Genomic DNA, 19,777 nt, shown 5'->3' with positions numbered 1-19,777 from the left:
ATTCAGTCTGCAAGCGCCAGGGGGCTACTGTATCTCTTTTCCCACTTAATCTAATGCTTTGCATTCACATGTATGCTACCCACGGGAATAACTTATGCACCAGTACTTCAGTTTCTGTGATAAAACAGGTTTTTTCAGTGTCGTTGCTCTAATTTAAATTGTGCAGCTGTGGCCCTACCTGGTTTGGCTCAGTGGTTAGAGCATTGGCCCTGGGACTGAAGGGTCTTGGGTTCGATTTCGGTCAAGGGCATATACCTTGGTTGCAGGCTCGATCCCCAGCCCCGGTCAGGGCGTGTTCGGGAGGCAACCAATCGATACGTCTCGCCCATATTAATGTTTCTCTCTCTCCTTTCCACTCTCTGAAAAGCAGTGGAAAAAATATCCTCGGGTGAGGATTTTTTTTTAAAGTTAAAAAAATAAAAATTAAAAATGAATTGTGTAGTCATGCACAGCAATCCCACAGAATTCCTACGAACATTAGAGGATGGGTGGCACGCTGCCCGCATTGCCCTCCGACAGCACAACAGTGCTGGATGGGTTCTCCGGCTGTCCACATTGTAAAAAGTCCTTATGGTGACATGATTTCAGGTTTTCAGAAACGTTGCAAGAGTAGTACAGAGAGTTCCCAGCCTGTCCGGTGTGGCTCAGTTGGTTGAGTGTCCCATGAACCAGGAGGTCACAGTTTGATTCCCAGTCAGGGCGCATGCCAACATTGCGGGCTCGATCCCCGGTAGGGGGCATGCAGAAGGCAGCCGACTGATGTTTCTATTTCTCTCTTCCTCTCTGAAATCAGTAAAAAACATAGGTATTTAAAAAAGGAAGAAACGAATCCCATATCCCCTTTATCCAGAGTCCCCAAATGTTAATATTTTTCATTTGCTTTATGCTTTTCTCTTTGTGTATTTATATTTTACAAAATAAGAAATAAAATCTAATGAACCAAATAAACTGACGAACAAAATAGATACGTCAGACTGACGAATTTCAGAGAGAAGGCGATGGGGGAGGAGATTAACCAGAGAACTTAACATGGATATATGCACAACCCATGGACACAGACAGTAGTGTGGTGAAGGCCTGGGGTGAATGGGAGGCAGTGGAGGGGTCAGTGAGGGGGAGAGAAGGGGACATCTATAATACTTTTCAACAATGAAGATGAATTTTTAAAAAGAAATAAAATTTACACACATTTTTACAAATAGGCACTTTTAAAAAAACTGTATCTTTTTTTATTGATTACAGAGAGAGGAAGGGAGAGAAAGAGATAGAAACAATAATGAGACAGTTGCCATTGATCGGCTGCCTCCTGCATGCCCCTGACTGGGGATCGAGCCTGCCACTCGGGCATGTGCCTGACCGGGAATCGAACCCCGATCGCCTGGATCCTAGGTCGACGCTCAACCACTGAGCCACACCTGGCCAGGCAAAGAGACACATTTTTTCCTAAAAATTGAGAGTAAGTTAAAGACATGCCATTTTACCTCTAAATATTATAATTATCAAAATCAGGAAATAACATTGGTACATTATTATTACCTAATCTATGGACCTTATTTAGGTTTGACCAATTGTCCCAATAATTATTTTATGCAAAAGAAAATTCTGGGACACCCTCATTGGAATTTTTAAAAATATCTATATGAAAATAACTTCTAAAGTTAGACATGGAAAGGATAAACCAGAGCTCATGATAGTTTATTTTTATTTATTTATTTATTTATTTTTAAATATATCCTTATTGATTTCAGAGAAAGGAAAGGAGAGGGAGAGCAAGAGAGAGAAACATCAATGATGAGAGAGTCATTGATCGAGCCCGCAACCCGGGCATGTGCCCTGACCTGGAATCGAACCCCGGTCGCCTGGATCCCAGGTCGACACTGAACCGCTGAGCCACGCCTGGCCGGGCTCATGATAGTTTAGAATATTGTAAAAAACCTTTAAAACCCTCCCTATTTCCTCCTACCACACTCCTTTACATTCCCATAGCTCTTAGTTTATGGCTATCATACATCACTTAGCACATCATATGAAACCTTGGATTGCATTTATTTTGTTACTTTATAATTCTTCTATACCCACATTAGTTCCCCGAATCTCCTGCAGTGCCCCATATTGTGCTGTTTAAAAAATATAGTCATTGCTTAATGAATAGGTGTTGAATAAAATATAAATAGTACTATATTCCGAAAGCCCGAAGTATGTATGTAGGATCTGGTTGATATTCTGCATGTTACTTTACAACTTTTGTTTCCATCTTTCACTAGTTTGTGTATTGCCAAGTCTGTTGTGAGCCCTTCCACAAGTTTTGTTTAGAGGAGAATGAGCGCCCTCTGGAGGACCAGCTGGAAAATTGGTGTTGTCGCCGCTGCAAGTTCTGTCATGTTTGTGGAAGGCAGCATCAAGCGACGAAGGTACAGAAGAGCAAGAGAGCTGCTTAGAGCATGACTCTCTCTCTCCACGTCTGCCTTTTACTTTAGGATTTTGTATCTATTTTTTCTCTTGGCTTAGTCTGTTTTGACTCTTTAATTGGGTATAATCATTTGCCTATTTTTTTGTTTTAATTTTGGGAATATAGCAGAAAACATGGTGTCGGATAAAATCCCCAAGATAAGTCAGATCTACCTGATAAGAACATTCCTCACTGAGTACCTTTGGCAGAAATTAAATCCCTGTGCTTTAATCGAGAGTAAATAATTTATGAGGATATCTGAACTGTTATAAAAACGTGCTCTGCTTATTTGAAGACAAACAGGAAATGGGGCGTGAGGTAGCAGGCATCGAGGGAAGGGGTTGTGAGGCTCACCTTTTGCCTTTGTATTTTCCTTACAGCAGCTGCTGGAATGTAACAAGTGCCGAAACAGCTATCACCCCGAGTGCCTAGGACCTAACTACCCCACCAAACCCACAAAGAAAAAGAAAGTTTGGGTGAGTGCACACATTATGTTGTTTCAGAGAGAACTGTCATGGAACTGTAGGCTTGGATGACTTCATAATAGGAATGTTCTTGCTTGAGGATGTCAGGAGAACAGTTTTTCTGGCCCTGGTATTAGAAGAAGCCATCCCAGTAGAGAAGTCAACTCTAGACATGTGTGATCTTTTTAAATAAGAAGAGATACTAAAAATGACATTCTATTGAGTTTCTTTTCTTCCTTCCAGATCTGTACCAAGTGTGTGCGCTGCAAGAGCTGTGGGTCCACAACCCCAGGCAAAGGGTGGGATGCACAGTGGTCTCACGACTTCTCGCTGTGTCATGACTGTGCCAAACTCTTCGCTAAAGGTACCTCAGAAAACCAGTTTTCCTACTTTCAGATGTTGTTCTTGATGTGTTGGAGGTGAACTGAACACTCCAGTGGAATAAGATAAAAGGTCTTACATGTATTTTCAAGGTTCCCATTTAGACACATTTACCAAGTTTCTGGTCTTGCCCTTTCTTTTATACAGAGAATTTTAGCAACTAGATATGTTTTATTACGTTATGGGAAGAATTAAGTAGAATTTTTATAAGAGATAACTAACCACAAAGAAATGCTCTGAGCCAGCATTTCCCAAAGTGAGTAACTAGGTATTTGATTGTTCTAGAAATGATTTTATGTGGCACTGAGGCAAACATTTTACTTTAATAGTTATGCTAGAAAAACGTGTAAGTAATGCGTTAAACTCATTATTTTATTGACTTAGGATAATAATGATGTAAAAGTTCACTATTGAAGCTATTTAAAATAAGCAAATCAATGTTAAGTCTGTTAAGTAAAAAATAATAGGGGTGTGTGGATAAGGCTGAGCGGCAAGGCCTTCGTGCGCAGCTTCGGGAGGGCCGCTGCAGGGGCTCAGGGCCAAGGAAGACGCACCTTAGCTAACGGCCTTTTACTCCCACAGCCTCACCTCTTTTCAAAACTTCAGACATTTCTTTGGAATGTTTAAGAGATAAAGTTCTCTCTTCCATTCTTTGTCTATTATGTTATCTGTAACATCTACCTCATGACCTTTAAAAACTTGTCGGAAGAGGAGAATTAGCAGCCTGTTCTAGGAGCCCAGGATCACCTTGCCCTTCGCGGTGTGTGAGCCACCCCAGGGGCCCCGTGCAGGAGCGCCTGCGTCTTGGGTCAGGTTGACATGGAATTCAAGGGCTTGGAGGCATCGGTGTGTGAACCAAGCACCACTGAAAACTTTGCTTTGCTTTCAGGAAACTTCTGCCCTCTCTGTGATAAGTGTTACGACGACGACGACTATGAGAGTAAGATGATGCAGTGTGGGAAGTGTGATCGCTGGGTCCATTCCAAATGTGAGAATCTTTCAGGTACAGAAGGTTGGAGTCTTTTTATTATAGTTTCTTTCTTTCTTTTTACAGCTACGTTTATAACTCCCAAGTACTACCAGTGTAAATTATGGTAGTGTTGTTTGAAGTCTTTTAAAATTATTTTTTTTGTCTTTAGAATCAACACCATTGTGTGAAGTTTGTGCTCGTTTATCTGGAGCACATCCCTCTGAAATATTTACTTGCTCTCCTTTGCTGGTACCATCACCTATTGATTCCCCAATAACCAAATCCTTGGTTAGTGTTAATAATGTCTCTTTGAAGATCAATTGTGCGAGTTCCTAGGGGATATTAGGCTTACTACTGATCCTAACATACAGCTTTATATCGCGTTCAGTGGAATAGTCTCCTCTTTCCTCTCTCCCACTCTTCAAAGCACCTCATAACTGTGGGTTTTTTGCTTTCCTAGATGAAATGTATGAGATTCTATCTAATCTGCCAGAAAGTGTGGCCTACACTTGTGTGAACTGTACTGAACGTCACCCTGCGGAGTGGCGGCTCGCCCTTGAAAAAGAGCTACAGACATCTTTGAAGCAGGTCCTCACGGCCTTGTTGAACTCTCGGACCACCAGCCATTTGTTACGCTACCGACAGGTGGGCCCAAGTCTCCTTCTGGGTTCTGAGAGTTTGTTCTTAGATGGTTTTTACTGACTAACAGAATGGTTTTGGGTTGGTTGTTTTTTTTCTTTTTATAAAAAATTTTGCTTCATTTAGTCAATTGGGTTACTTGTTTTGGCCTAAAATCATTAAGAACATTTTTAGAGCCAAGAATAGGACCTTTTTTGGGGTAAGAAATAGGAAGGGGCCATGTCTTCAAAGGCCTTAACTGTTATAAGAAGTTTGGACTTTATATTCTAAAGGCCATGGGGAGTCAGTGAAGAACTTTACCCCAAAGAGAGCCTAGCCTGGCAGGAACAGTGGTTGAAAGGCAGTTCTATAAATCTAGGTAAGAGAGCATGGTGGCCTAATCTAAGATGATATGGGGCTAGAGACCCTTATCTCTGGGAAATCCCTGGGGCCCCTCGGGGCACAATTTGAAAACCTCTACTTTTTGCACATACAAGTAGTGGACTATATGTCTATAAGTAGTCATAGGGAACACAAGGTGTAATGGTTGGAAGAACCACGTGGATAACTTTTTTTTATTATGTCTTTATTGATTTCAGAGAGAGGGAGAGAGAGAGAAACATCAGTGATGAGAGAGTCATTGATCAACTGCCTCCTGCACACCCCATACTGGGGATTGAGCCCAAAACCTGGGCATGTGTCCTGACTGGGAATCAGACTGTGACCTCCTGGTTCAGGGGTCAACACTCAACCACTGAGCACGCTGGATGGACTGGATAACTAACTCAAAGTTAGGCTGATGCTTTATATTTTAATAGAGCTTAATTTTTTTAATCAGGAAATTAGCTGCCATTTATGGCTTACTCAAAAGCAACTGGACAGTTTCTATTTCTTCATACTAGGTTTGAAGTTACCAAGCAAAGATCTTAAATTAGCCCAGTGGAGCTATTAGATAACTGGCTTATTTTAGCTTTTCCTATAATTGGGAGAAATCTCTTATTTCCGTGTTCTTTAAGTTTTATAATATAAATCATTTGGTACCATCTTTATTAATTTTAATGTAATTTGCATAGATGCCTCATTTTCAGTGTTAGATAAATGAAATATATTTTTCCTGGCAACAGGCTGCCAAGCCTCCAGACTTAAATCCCGAGACCGAGGAGAGTATACCATCCCGCAGCTCCCCAGAGGGACCCGACCCGCCTGTGCTTACTGAGGTCAGCAAGCAGGAAGATCAGCAGCCTTTAGATCTGGAAGGAGTCAAGAGGAAAATGGACCAAGGCAACTACACATCTGTGGTATGTCTATAGAAAAGCGCCAACATTTCAAGTGCTGATTTCATTTCCTTAGGTCTCATGGAAGGTGAAACTGGGTGTAAATGTTAAAAGATTATTTGTATTATTATTTAGAAATGTCATGTGGCTTTAAATACCTAAAAACAGGTGAGTTGTTGTAGCTCTGTGTTTCAGAAGGTGAGTTAGGGCAGGGACAGTGGTGTTGCAAATGGCTTTTATTTGACTTTCATCTGAGTTCTCTGAAAATTATTTGTATATTTAAGTAGTTTTTATTTTAAAAGTGTTTATGGCCCTGGCTGGTGTTGCTTAGTTGGTTAAGCACCATCCCCTGTACCGAGAGGTCACGGTTTGGTGCCCAGTGAGAGCACATACTCCTGTGCAGACGAGATCCCTGGTGGGGGTTGCGGGAGGCCGCCGGTAGATGGTTCTCTCTCACCTGTGTTTCTCTCTCCCTCTCCCTCTCTTCCTCTCTTTCTCTAAAATCAATAAAAACATATTTTTTAAAAACTTTATAGAAAAAATGACAGTGTGAAGTTAATTGGTTTGACCCTTTTGAGATAACATCTGAATAATGTCTATATAGGATATTCATTTGTAGGTAGATGCCTTTTAATTTTATGGTTTTCAAACTATGTAGGAAATGATTGTTAACTCATGGTCCATATTTGCTATTCAGTTGTTAATTGATTTTAGTCTAAATAAAACACCGTGGCCCTGCTTGGGTAACTTACCACGATACAGCTGATTCATTTGCGTTCTTGCTTTATTAGCCTTGCCTCTCTCGACTCCCACAGGTTAGCTGTGAACTGGCTCTCACAGGCCTCCCCTAAAGAGAAACCGCACTGTATGAAAATAGGTGTTGGTTTCCTGTTGGCCCCTGTGCTGGGTGCTCTAGGAGGGAAAGGGAAGTGGTTTGATAACACTTTTTTATGAATAATTAATGCTTTGTTTTTGTCTACAGTTGGAGTTCAGTGACGATATCGTGAAGATCATTCAAGCAGCCATTAATTCAGATGGAGGGCAGCCAGAGATTAAAAAAGCCAACAGCATGGTCAAGTCCTTCTTTATTCGGGTGAATGATATTAATAGTTCATCTTTTTATGGCTTATCTGTGGGTAGTTACCCCATGAACAGAACAGATTTTTTTATTTTATTTATTTATTTATTTTTAAATATATCTTTATTGATTTCAGAGAGAGGAAGGGAGAGGGAGAGAGAGAGAGATAGAAACATCAATGATGAGAGAGTCATTGATCGGCTGCAGCCCACAACAAGGGCATGTGCCCTGACCGGGAATCGAACCCTGATCGCCTGGATCCTAGGTCGACGCTCAACCGCTGAGCCACGCCCGGCTGGGCCACATTTTTTTAAACTCTTCCATATTTTGATTTGCTCTATATAAAAGACACCTTTTGGTTTAATTCATTCCTCTGACTCTTTGGGAGGAAGTTGTGAGGACCCCAGAGTGGATGGATCTTTTCCTTGGTGGCTTGACGTCATCCTCATACTGACAGAAGCGTGTGTAAAGTGTGGTTTTTATGTGGTTTCCAAATGAATGTTCACATGTTTACATTTTGTTTGTTTGTTTTTCTGTTAGCAAATGGAACGTGTTTTTCCATGGTTCAGTGTCAAAAAGTCCAGGTTTTGGGAGCCAAATAAAGTATCAAGCAAGTAAGTAAATTCTGTATTGCTTTTTTCTTCTCACCAGCTAGAAATCAGAGTTCTTATATTTCTGGATAGAGGTCTTTCAAGACTAGATTTTACTATTGAAAAGTGAATCAGTTGAAATGCCTTTTCGGTGCTGGCTTGGAGGCTGTAGTGTTTATTATAGTCGGTTGCTGTAACTGGGCTGTTTTATTCTGTTCGAATGGTGTTCTCTACCTCTCTTGAGTCTCCATGCTTAACCTTACATTTTTATTCCAGTGAATTCTTTTGATTCTTTGATAAGGTTATCATTTGTTTCTGGAAGTTTAACCAAGATTATATATTTTAAAATAATATAAAGTCCTGTGTATTTAGGCAGTTTCCAAATTGTGAGTTGTTCTTACATTCTGTGAATGGCTCGTGCCTGGGGCCAAGACCCGATGATATCGAGAATGTCATTATTGTGTGCGGTTCCGGGTACGTCATAGGGGTTCAATAAAGCCTTGTTGAATCAATTATTTTCAGCAGTGGGATGTTACCAAACGCAGTGCTTCCACCTTCACTTGACCATAATTATGCTCAGTGGCAGGAGCGAGAGGAAAACAGCCACACTGAGCAGCCTCCTTTAATGAAGAAAATCATTCCAGCTCCCAAACCTAAAGGGCCTGGAGAACCAGACTCACCAACTCCTCTGCACCCTCCTACACCACCAACTCTGAGTAAGGCACTGAATGAAGTCATTACTCGTTTCTCTCTAAATGCCCGTGATTGACTTTGTGAATCTAAATGTAAGATCCTTCCATATTAAAAATGCTCAGGTGATCCTTAGATATAATAAAATCATTACTTTTGCTTTACTTGCAGTGTTAACAAGGAATTTATGTAAATACTCTTAACAGGTGGTGAGAGAGCATAACTTCGAATGCTTTTTGAAAGTGTTCATTTTATAGGTTATAGGCTATTTAGCGGAGTTGTTTTCTTTTTCCTGGAAATAAAAACTAGCATTGCCAGTTTTAACTGGTGTCTTTTGGATTCCAAGGTACTGATAGGAGTCGAGAAGATAGTCCAGAACTGAACCCACCTCCAGGCATAGAAGATAACCGACAGTGTGCATTGTGTTTGACTTACGGTGATGACAGTGCTAACGTAAGTCCCTCAGTGTACAGGGTCCTACTTATTAAATGCTTGGAATGAACTGTTTGTCCTTTGTGTCTAAACTTGATGACTGGGTGTCATGTATTTAATGAACGTTTGTCACGTAGTTTGTGGAACTTGGGCTTATTTCTATAACTGATTTAGTTGATTTAAATGATGATTTGCCTTAAATCAACCTGCTGATGTCTGGTAATTTCTGCAGGAAGTCCCTCAAAAAGATATTATGAAAGTCAGTAAAATATAAGTTGCATGTTAAATAATGTGTGAGTAATGTAATGTAACAGAGTGGTTAAGATCCGTTTCTGTGCTGTTGACCATAGCAAGGAACTGAGCCTCTCTGACCCTCAGTTGTGTCTTTAAAATGAGAATAATAATAGTAATAATCCTCACTGCAGACGGTGACAAGGACCGGAGGAAATAATGTGTGAAGCACATCGTAAGCTTGTTTTTCAATTCTGTTTATAAAGCATTTCCAGTCTGTGGGAGAGGTCATCAGAAAGGAGACGTGGAAACAGAAACATTGAAAAAGAAGTGTGGTTTTTTATGTGTGTGTTCACTTAAAGAATTTTAATTTATTGAAGTTGTCCTGACTGAGGTAAAGCAAATACCAAGGAAAACTTTCTTTGATACATTCTATAAGAAAAAAGAAATCTCTCTATTTTCTAGGACGCTGGCCGTTTGCTGTACATTGGCCAGAACGAGTGGACACATGTGAACTGCGCCTTGTGGTCGGCAGAGGTGTTTGAAGATGACGACGGGTCTCTGAAGAACGTGCATGTGGCCGTGGTCAGGGGCAAGCAGCTGGTGAGAGCGGGGCAGGTGCTGCGGAGGAGGCTGCCTTCCATTCCCAGAGTTCTTTCTGTGGCTGAATGCCTCTCACTGATGTTCCCATCGTGCCTGCAGCTGGTTAGCCAGTAAGAAATGCTGGTGTCCACTGTAGGCAGATTATCACTCTGACCCTTGGGGTATGGGCGCAACAGAATAAAATGTATCTTCCCTGGAGAAGAGCCCAGATTGTGACCCACAGACAAGCTGGTGACACACATTCGTTACAGGAAAATTTTAATCATGTGATGAGTTTGTCTGTGAAGCCTAGTGACCAGAGAACCGTTATATTTCTGACTAGTATAATCTTTCTAGCTGAGTTCTTTTGGATATAGCAGCTCTCTAGAAAGATGATGTTTTTAGCTTTGATCTTCAAAGTTTCATCTTCTCTAAATCAATCTTGCATCCTAGAATAAGAACTGTGTTTGGTCCAAATTCTAAATCAAATTGTAATATTTAAATTTAGTAGTTATAGGGCCCCATGGACTATGGGAGAAAGATTTGTAGAGGAGACTTTATGGCTCATATCCCTTCTCTGTAATTCAGCAGATTATCAGGAAACTAAATGAATGATAGGAAACCCAGAATGGGGTGCTTCCATAGAGGAGGCGGAAAACAGTTTAAAGCATTGACAGTCTGACTCCACTCTGTTCTTTCTGCATTGTTAGCGATGTGAGTTCTGCCAAAAGCCAGGAGCCACTGTGGGCTGCTGCCTCACATCCTGCACCAGCAACTACCACTTCATGTGTTCCCGGGCCAAAAACTGTGTCTTCCTGGATGACAAAAAAGTATATTGCCAACGACATCGGGATTTGATCAAAGGCGAGGTGAGAGCTTTAGTTGCTTTTTGAATTCTCTAGGAATTCAGGGAAAATAGACTGAAAATAGCAAGCAAGGTCGTAAACTTTCTTTTACCTTCCTATTAGGCTCCTAGGCCCTCCTCCGTTTAGAGAAATGCAGAACTTCTTCTGGTGAGACAGGGGGGTTCAAGATATGTTCTAGACCTTCCCTCTGAGAGAATCAGTATCCCGAAGATGGTTTATAAAGGGACAGCTTATTAACAGTGACCCTGGGTTTTCATTTAAGGTGGTCCCTGAGAATGGATTTGAAGTTTTTAGAAGAGTGTTTGTGGACTTTGAAGGAATCAGCTTGAGAAGGAAGTTTCTTAATGGCTTGGAACCAGAAAATATTCATATGATGATTGGTATGACGTGGGCCTGGGTTGTTGGGGAAGAGTAGATGTGTCACTGGAGTACTTTCTAGTCTTTAGTTATAAAATTATATATTATGTATCTCCTCTAATAGGTTCTTCTTTCCTTGGTCAGGTTCCATGACAATTGACTGCTTAGGAATTCTAAACGATCTTTCTGACTGTGAAGATAAGCTTTTTCCTATTGGATATCAGTAAGTAGCACTGTAAAGAGAAGACAGCAGCCCCACTACTTGAGTACCCTGAAGCAGTGACCAAACCGTTAAATCTAGCGCCATACTTGTGAGCTACTTTTAACTGCTATTAAAAATTAACTACTTTTTTGCTACTTCTCGTAGATTAGGACTAAAGTATCACTTTATGTCAGCTAAATCCAGTTATGGAAGAAAAGCATTGAATAATACTGTGATAAGTTTGCATGGTGACATGATTACTAGAATTAATGGGGTGATCACATTGTAAGGTATAAAAATATTGAATCACTGTCCTGGTTGGGTTGCTCAGTTGGTTAGAGTGTTGTCCCGATATGCCAAGGGTGCAGGTTTGATCCCCCAGTCAGGGCACATACAGCAATCAACCAGGGATGCATAAATAAGTGGAGCAACAGATTGATGTTTCTCTTTCTCTCTCCCTCACTCTCTAAAATCAATATAATAAAATTAAATTTTTTTTTTAAGTTTTAAAAAAATATGTCAAATCACTATGTTGTACACCTGAAACTAATATAACTAATATAATATTGTAAACCAACTAACTATACTTAAATTATTTTTTTTTTCAGAATTGTTTCTAAATAAAATCTAAATAGAAAACACAGTGTCAGTTTCTCGAGAGTCCATTCATCTGGGTTCAAAAGTCCAGGTTGTTGTCACGGTCACGCACACCTGGACCTCTGTCCCACCACAGTTTCACATTTTCTAGGTCCTTCTAAAAATATAACTCCCACAAAAATAAGCAAATTCTTCAGTAGGAATTTATAATCTTTCCCACATGAAATAAATTGTTTAAACTTCTACCAAGCTGACAGTATAAATTCAGAATTCCCTTTCTATCTCTCTCCCTTTAGAGTCTCATTTTGCTGAATGTACTTCAACTAATTCTGCATTCCAATTCTGAGGACAGTCAATACTCCACATTTAGCTGGCAGTTCTCTGTATAACTAGGCTCCAGCAGCAGCCAGCAGATTTGAAGCAGTTACATTTCCCTTGTCTCTTGGGGCTTTTCTCCCAAGGGAAACATCTCAAGTTTGCCCTTTCCTCACGTTGTACATGTTGTGGGGCAGAAGTCCCTTCCAAAAGGCCAGTAACTGTTTCTTGTGATAGTATTCTTTTAGGATATTTTACTATTTTTGTCCCCTGCTTACAGTACAATTTAAAAAAAAGATTTAATGCTGGTTTCTGAGAGGCTAGAAAATAATAAGGACTTTGAAAAAGCTTGGAACATCCTAACTTAGGAAATCTTTAAGAGTCCAGGAAATAAAGCTAAATTCTATAAATCAAGGAGACCAGGGTACCTAGGCTGAGAAGAGGTTTTGACAAATATTAGTCTTTGCTTCTGTACTCGCTTCTGGTGATTGTTACAAATCTTTGCTAGGTGTTCCAGAGTGTACTGGAGCACCACAGATGCTCGCAAGCGCTGCGTGTATACGTGTAAGATAGTAGAGTGCCGTCCACCAGTTGTAGAGCCAGACATCAACAGCACTGTTGAACATGATGAAAATAGGACCATCGCTCATAGTCCAACATCTTTTGCAGGTTAGTCTTTAACAGAGATGTTTCTTGAGTTAGACTTTTGGGTGTACTGTGATTGAAGCATGGGGAAAACGATTCCTTTGGGAGGTCTCATTTGATAATTTATCTTAAAGCTGGCTTTTTATTGGGTCATTTGTTTGATATTTTAATTGGACTTTTTTTAGTAAGGGTTTTTATATCCTTACCACAGAAATTTCATCTAAAGAAAGTCAAAACACAGCTGAAATTGTAAGTCCTCCATCACCAGACCGACCTCCTCATACTCAGACCTCTGGTTCCTGTTTTTATCACGTCATCTCAAAGGTTCCTAGGATTCGAACACCCAGTTATTCTCCGACACAGAGATCCCCTGGCTGTCGGCCATTGCCTTCTGCAGGTAAAGAGCTTCAGGGACTCCAAGAAGGTCAGCTCAGACAGGAGTTTGTAATTCCTTCAGGCAATTTTGTTTTAGTGACTTACCCTTATTGAAAATGTTGATCTTTAGTTGCCTATAAGTATATACAGCCAAGTCATTGAAACCAATGACTACCACACATTTGTTCTATCTATAATAGACTTTATTACTTTCTCTCGTTTAGGAAGTCCTACTCCAACCACTCATGAAATAGTCACAGTGGGTGATCCTTTACTCTCCTCTGGACTTCGAAGCATTGGCTCCAGGCGTCATAGTACTTCTTCCGTAACACCCCAGCAGTCTAAACTCCGGATGATGTCTCCCATGAGAACTGGGAATACCTACTCCAAGAATAGTGTTTCCTCAGCCTCCACCACAGGGACCACTACAGATCTTGAGTCAAGTGCCAAAGCAGTTGATCATATTTTAGGGCCACTAACTTCAAATACTCATTTAAGGCAAAACACTCCCACCTCTTCAAATTTGCAAAGGACAGTGGTTACTATGGTCGCTAAAACCAGTCACTTGGATGGCTCTTCATCCTCAGAAATGAAGCATTCCAGTGCTTCAGACTTGGCATCCAATAGCTCCTCTTTGAAAGGAGAGAAGACCAAAATACTGAGTTCCAAGAGCTCAGAGGGATCTGCACACAGTGTGGCTTACCCTGGCATTCCTAAACTGACCCCACAGCTTCATAATACATCTGGCGAATTAAATGTTAGTAAGATGGGCAGTTTTGCTGAATTCTCTTCAGTGCCATTTTCTTCTAAAGAGGCTCTCTCCTTCCCGCCGCTCCATTTAAGAGGGCAGAGGGGTGATCGAGACCAACATGCAGATTCCAACCAGTCAGTAAGTCCCCCTCCTGATGAAGATAATGACCTCAAAACCTTGAAGCTTTCTGGAGTGAGTAACAGGTCGTCTATTATCACTGAACATGTGGGATCTAGTTCCAGAGACAGGAGACAGAAAGGGAAAAAATCTTGTAAAGAAACTTCCAAAGAAAAGCATTCCAGTAAATCCTTTTTGGAACCTGGTCAGGTGATGGCTGGTGAGGAAGGAAACCTAAAGTCAGAGTTTGTTGATGAAGTTTTGACTCCTGAATTTATGGGGCCACGACCATGTAATAATGTTTCTTCTGATAAGATTGGGGACAAGGTCATTTCTACTCCAGGAGTCCCCAAGGCTCCATCCATGCAAGTAGAAGGCCCTGCCAAGGAATCACAGACACCCCGGAAACGCACAGTGAAAGTGACACTGACACCCCTGAAGATGGAGAGTGAGAGTCAGTCCAGGAAGACCCTGAAGGAAAGCAGTCCTGCTTCCCCTTTGCACATGGAGTCAGCATCTCCATCAGAACCAGTTTCAGCCTCTGAAAGTCCAGGAGATGGTCCAGTGGCCCAACCAAGCCCCAATAATACCTCATCCCAGGAGTCTCAGAGTAACAACTATCAGAATCTTCCTGTACAGGACAGAAACCTAATGCTTCCAGATGGCCCCAAGCCTCAGGAGGATGGTTCTTTCAAGAGGCGGTACCCTCGCCGTAGTGCCCGTGCACGGTCTAACATGTTCTTTGGGCTCACCCCGCTCTATGGAGTGAGATCCTATGGTGAGGAGGACATTCCGTTCTACAGCAGCTCCACGGGGAAGAAACGGGGCAAGCGGTCAGCCGAAGGACAGGTGGATGGGGCTGATGACTTGAGCACTTCAGATGAGGACGACTTATACTACTACAATTTCACTAGAACGGTGATTTCTTCAGGAGCAGAGGAACGGCTGCCATCCCATAGTTTGTTTCGGGAGGAAGAACAGTGCGATCTTCCAAAAATTTCCCAGTTGGATGGTGTTGATGATGGGACAGAGAGTGATACTAGTGTCACAGCCACTACGAGGAAAACCAGCCAGATTACAAAAAGAAATGGTAAAGAAAATGGAACAGAGAACTTAAAGATTGATAGACCTGAAGATGCTGAAAAAGAACATGTCATTAAGAGTCCTGTTGGCCATAAAAATGAGCCAAAGATGGATAACTGCCACTCTGTGAACAGGGTTAAAGCCCAGGGCCAGGATTCCTTGGAAGTTCAGCTCAGCTCATTGGAGTCAAGCCGCAGAGTCCACACAAGCACCCCCTCGGACAAAAATATATTGGACACCTATAATACTGAGCTCCTGAAATCCGATTCAGATAATAACAACAGTGATGACTGTGGGAATATTCTGCCTTCAGACATTATGGACTTTGTACTAAAGAATACTCCATCCATGCAGGCTTTGGGTGAGAGTCCAGAGTCCTCCTCATCAGAACTCCTGAATCTTGGTGAAGGTTTGGGTCTTGACAGTAATCGTGAAAAGGACATGGGTCTCTTTGAAGTGTTTTCTCAGCAGCTTCCAACAACAGAGCCTGTGGACAGCAGTGTCTCTTCCTCTATCTCAGCAGAAGAGCAGTTTGAGTTGCCTCTAGAACTACCATCTGATCTCTCTGTACTGACCACCCGGAGCCCCACTGTTCCCAGCCAGAATCCCAGTAGATTGGCTGTAATCTCAGACTCAGCAGAGAAGAGAGTAGCCATCACTGAGAAACCTGTGGCCCCTTCTGAGGATGACTCCACACTGCTGAGTCCAGGAGTAGACCCGGCGCCTGAAGGCCACATGACTCCCGACCGTTTCATCCAGGGACACATGGATGCCGACATCTCCAGCCCACCCTGTGGCTCAGTGGAGCAAGGTCATGGCAGCAATCAGGATTTAACTAGAAACAGTAGCACCCCTGGCCTTCAGGTACCTGTTTCCCCTACTGTTCCCGTCCAGAACCAGAAATATGTGCCCAATTCTACTGATAGTCCTGGCCCATCTCAGATTTCTAACGCAGCTGTCCAGACCACTCCACCCCACCTGAAACCAGCCACTGAGAAACTCATTGTTGTTAACCAGAACATGCAGCCACTTTACGTTCTCCAAACTCTTCCAAATGGAGTGACCCAAAAAATCCAATTGACCTCTTCTGTTAGTTCTACACCCAATGTGATGGAGACAAATACTTCAGTATTGGGGCCCATGGGCAGTGGTCTCACCCTAACCACAGGACTAAATCCAAGCTTGCAAACTTCTCAATCTTTGTTCCCTCCTGCTAGCAAAGGATTGCTCCCCATGCCTCATCACCAGCACTTACATTCCTTCCCTGCAGCTACTCAAAGTAGTTTCCCACCTAACATCAGCAGTTCTCCTCCAGGCCTACTTATTGGGGTTCAGCCTCCTCCAGATCCCCAACTTTTGGTTTCAGAAGCTAGCCAGAGGACAGACCTCAGTACCACAGTAGTCACTCCATCCTCTGGACTCAAGAAAAGACCCATATCTCGTCTACAGACCCGAAAGAATAAAAAACTTGCTCCCTCTAGTACCCCTTCAAACATTGCCCCTTCTGATGTGGTTTCTAATATGACATTGATTAACTTCACACCCTCCCAGCTTCCAAACCATCCCAATCTGTTAGACTTGGGCTCACTTAATACTTCATCTCACCGAACTGTCCCCAACATCATAAAAAGGTCTAAATCTGGCATCATGTATTTTGAACAGGCACCCCTGTTACCACAGACTGTGGGAGGAACTGCTGCCCCAGCGGCGGGCACATCAGCAGTGAGCCAGGACACTGGCCACCTCACTTCAGGGCCTGTGGCTGGCTTGGCATCCGGTTCCTCCGTCTTGAATGTTGTATCCATGCAAACTACAACCGCCCCTACAAGTAGTGCGCCAGTTCCAGGACATGTCACGCTAACCAACCCGAGGTTGCTGGCTACCCCAGATACCGGCTCAGTAAGCAATCTTTTAGTTAAAGCTGGCCAGCAGGGCCTGGGGATTCAGGACCAGCCTGTGGCTTTACCACCAAGTTCAGGAATGTTTTCACAACTGGGGTCATTACAGACTCCCTCTGCTGCTGCGATGCCAGCTGCATCTAGCGTCTGTGTCCTGCCCTCGTCTCAGACTGTGGGCATACCGGCTGCTTCACCTTCCAGGGAAGCTGAAGAGCACTATCAGCTTCAGCATGTGACCCAGCTGCTTGCCAACAAAACTGGAATCCTCTCCTCCCAGTGTGACCTTGACTCTGCTCCAGGGACCCAGGGGTCCAGCTTTACGCAGACGGATGCTCCTAATAGCATGGGGCTGGAACAGAAGAAGGCTTTATCCTCAGCTAGACAGGTCAACTCAGCCCCTCCTGGAGGCTCCCCATCCCCTGGACAGCAGTCAGCAAGTCCCTCAGCGCCGGGTCCCATGAAACCCAAACCGAAAATCAAACGGATTCAGCTGCCTTTGGACAAAGGGAATGGCAAGAAGCACAAAGTTTCCCATTTGCGGACCAGTCCTTCTGAAGCACACATTCCAGACCAAGAAGCCAGCGCACCGTCCCTGACCTCGTCCACAGGGTGAGAGATCCCAGTGTTGGCTTTGCTGGGTCTGGGATTCGTGCCCTGGAGTGGAGGCTGTTGAAGGGGTAATGTTGGGGATAGGGGCAGGCTTCTGTCCAGGTTGCAGTACTCGGGTGTTTTCTGGCTTTTAACTTTGATTTATTTTTTGTTTTTTACTCACAGTGGTGATTTATAGAGCAAAATTCAGTTTCATTGGTGAGCAGTGTGTCTCTTGGATAGAAGCCCATCCCTGATTACTCTTTGCTCTGATTTAACACAGTGCTGCCGTTTGCTCCTCTTGCGGAGGCTTAGTAAGCTTAGTAAGGATGCTGAGGGATAATTGTTCCTGCTTAGGGCATAACACACATAATGTGCACAAGTGAATTTGTACATATATGTGCGCCCATGTAGCCACCATTCAGATCAAGACAGAAAACGTTTCTAGTGCTCCAGAAAGCTCCTCGTGGCCTCTTAGCACCCCTGCAAGGTAACCACCATCTAAACTATATCGCCACAGGTTGCTTTTCCTGGCTCATAAATTTCACTAGATCCTGACTGAGTCCTTTCTTTGGACTGAGCCCACACTTGCTACATATTTGCAACCGATTCTGTTTCAGGACTCCAGCAGCAGGGGCTGAGCAGCAGGACACCGCTGGGGCGGAGCAGACCTCACCAAAGGAGTGTGGGCAGCCTGCGGGGTAAGCGTCGGAAGCAGCTCTCTAAGACTAAGTTCTCAGTCTACTCATCTCATTTAAAAATAGCTCTTCCTCACTTGTAGTGATTTTTGTTGCCAAAGTGAGTTTTTTAATCCTCACCAGAGGGTGTGTTTATTGATGAGAGAGAGAGAGGTCCATGTGAGTAAGAAACATTGATTGGTTGCCTCTTGCATGTGCGCCAACCGGGAATTGAACCTGCAACCCTTGGGCGCACAGAACAACACTCCCGTCAAGAGCCACTCTGACCAGGGGCCAAAGTTTTTTTTAATGGAAGTAATAAATACATGCTTGTTAGCAAAAAAGAAAACAGTATAGAGTTATTTAAATAATGGATAATGGTTCCCTGTTCCTCCTGCCTGACCCCCTCCCAGTCTATTCCTTAGAGGTAACAGTGGTAATAACTTGTTTTCATCCATGGAGACGTTCCTGTGTGCACACAGATACAGAGCGCATATACAGAGTGCACCTCTGTAAGGTGAATGACGTGAGTGTGCTGTCCTTTACTTGGCTTCATCGCTTACTGTTCTGTGCACACATTCTGTGCCCATGCCCATAGATGCACTTCTTTTTTTAATGACAGTTCTCAGTTCTCGTGATTTATCTAACTAGCCCCTATTGGTATACATTTGGGTTGTTTCCAAGGTTTATTTCATTTTTAAAAGTGAAAGCTGATGGTGCTTTACTGCTCATGCAACTTGCTTTTGTCTCTAGTCAGAGCTGCCAACTACCCTGCCGGTGGCTCAGTGGTTGGAGCATCGCCTCGTGCACCGAAAGGCTGCAGGTTCAGTCCCCAGTTGGGGCACGTATGGGAGGCAATCCATGGGTGTTTCTCTCTCACATTGATGTTACTTTCTCCCTCCTTCCCCACCCCCTCTCTAAAGTCAATAAACACATCCTTGGGTGAGGATTTAAAAAAAAAAGCAGCCCACTTAAGCAGCTCCTAGTAACTCCAGAACTGCTTCTAACAAGTGTTAATTTTTCCTCCCATCTAAGGATGAGAAAAAATTTAAGGACACAGTCTACAACTCTAGAAGTAGAAATTTAATGTCAATACTTGGGGGAAGTCTCATCAGAGATGGTTTTCTGTTGGGCTCCGTAGGGTGGTGTGGTGATGGCATTCACTCAGTTCCCGTGGTGGCTTTGTGTGGCTGACAAAGCTGCGGGGCAGGTTGCACACAGCTTTTATCTTTGAACCGAAGTACTAGCTCATGTTTGGGGGTGTTTTTTGTGTGTTTTTTAGGCAAGTGGCTATCCTTCCTGAGGTTCAGACAACACAAAATCCAGCCAATGAACAAGAAAGTGCAGGTATGTGGGTGGGAACAAGTAAGAATGAGAATTTCAAAGCCAGACATGCTATAAAATCACCTACATTACCTACTGATTTTTCTAGATTAAAAAAAAAAATCTAAGTCCCAAAGAAGTTGACTGAGACTCAGCATTCATCTCCTGGCCCCTTGCCTGTCCACTGCATATTCTGTGGTCCTCTGTCAAGTAGAGGACACAAG

At 42.9% G+C, this 19,777-nt stretch overlaps 1 protein-coding gene across 2 annotated transcripts in view; it reads left to right on the top strand.

Moving 5' to 3' along the window:
* KMT2A (lysine methyltransferase 2A) overlaps nt 1–19,777 on the top strand; it is an 82,917-nt gene that overhangs the window by 44,469 nt on the left and 18,671 nt on the right. Inside the window, exons 11-29 of one of the 2 annotated variants that reach the window (XM_087821509.1) lie at nt 2,265–2,411; nt 2,830–2,925; nt 3,157–3,277; nt 4,184–4,297; nt 4,725–4,909; nt 6,007–6,180; nt 7,139–7,249; nt 7,775–7,848; nt 8,347–8,540; nt 8,861–8,967; nt 9,643–9,780; nt 10,470–10,628; nt 10,888–11,005; nt 11,127–11,205; nt 12,605–12,765; nt 12,953–13,138; nt 13,341–17,574; nt 18,174–18,254; nt 19,513–19,577. In XM_087821509.1, coding sequence (XP_087677635.1) covers nt 2,265–2,411; nt 2,830–2,925; nt 3,157–3,277; nt 4,184–4,297; nt 4,725–4,909; nt 6,007–6,180; nt 7,139–7,249; nt 7,775–7,848; nt 8,347–8,540; nt 8,861–8,967; nt 9,643–9,780; nt 10,470–10,628; nt 10,888–11,005; nt 11,127–11,205; nt 12,605–12,765; nt 12,953–13,138; nt 13,341–17,574; nt 18,174–18,254; nt 19,513–19,577 — 6,544 coding nt within the window. Of the gene's footprint in view, nt 1–2,264; nt 2,412–2,829; nt 2,926–3,156; nt 3,278–4,183; nt 4,307–4,724; nt 4,910–6,006; nt 6,181–7,138; nt 7,250–7,774; nt 7,849–8,346; nt 8,541–8,860; nt 8,968–9,642; nt 9,781–10,469; nt 10,629–10,887; nt 11,006–11,126; nt 11,206–12,604; nt 12,766–12,952; nt 13,139–13,340; nt 17,575–18,173; nt 18,255–19,512; nt 19,578–19,777 lie in introns of both variants that reach the window. The other variant, XM_087821508.1, reaches the window with a different exon arrangement.

Source organism: Miniopterus natalensis, chromosome 11 (genome assembly GCF_054644295.1).
Source record: "Miniopterus natalensis isolate mMinNat1 chromosome 11, mMinNat1.hap1, whole genome shotgun sequence".
NCBI classification, from domain to species: Eukaryota; Metazoa; Chordata; class Mammalia; order Chiroptera; family Miniopteridae; genus Miniopterus; species Miniopterus natalensis.
Note: the sequence above shows the minus strand (reverse complement) of the source record. Positions and strands in the feature narration are given on the sequence as shown.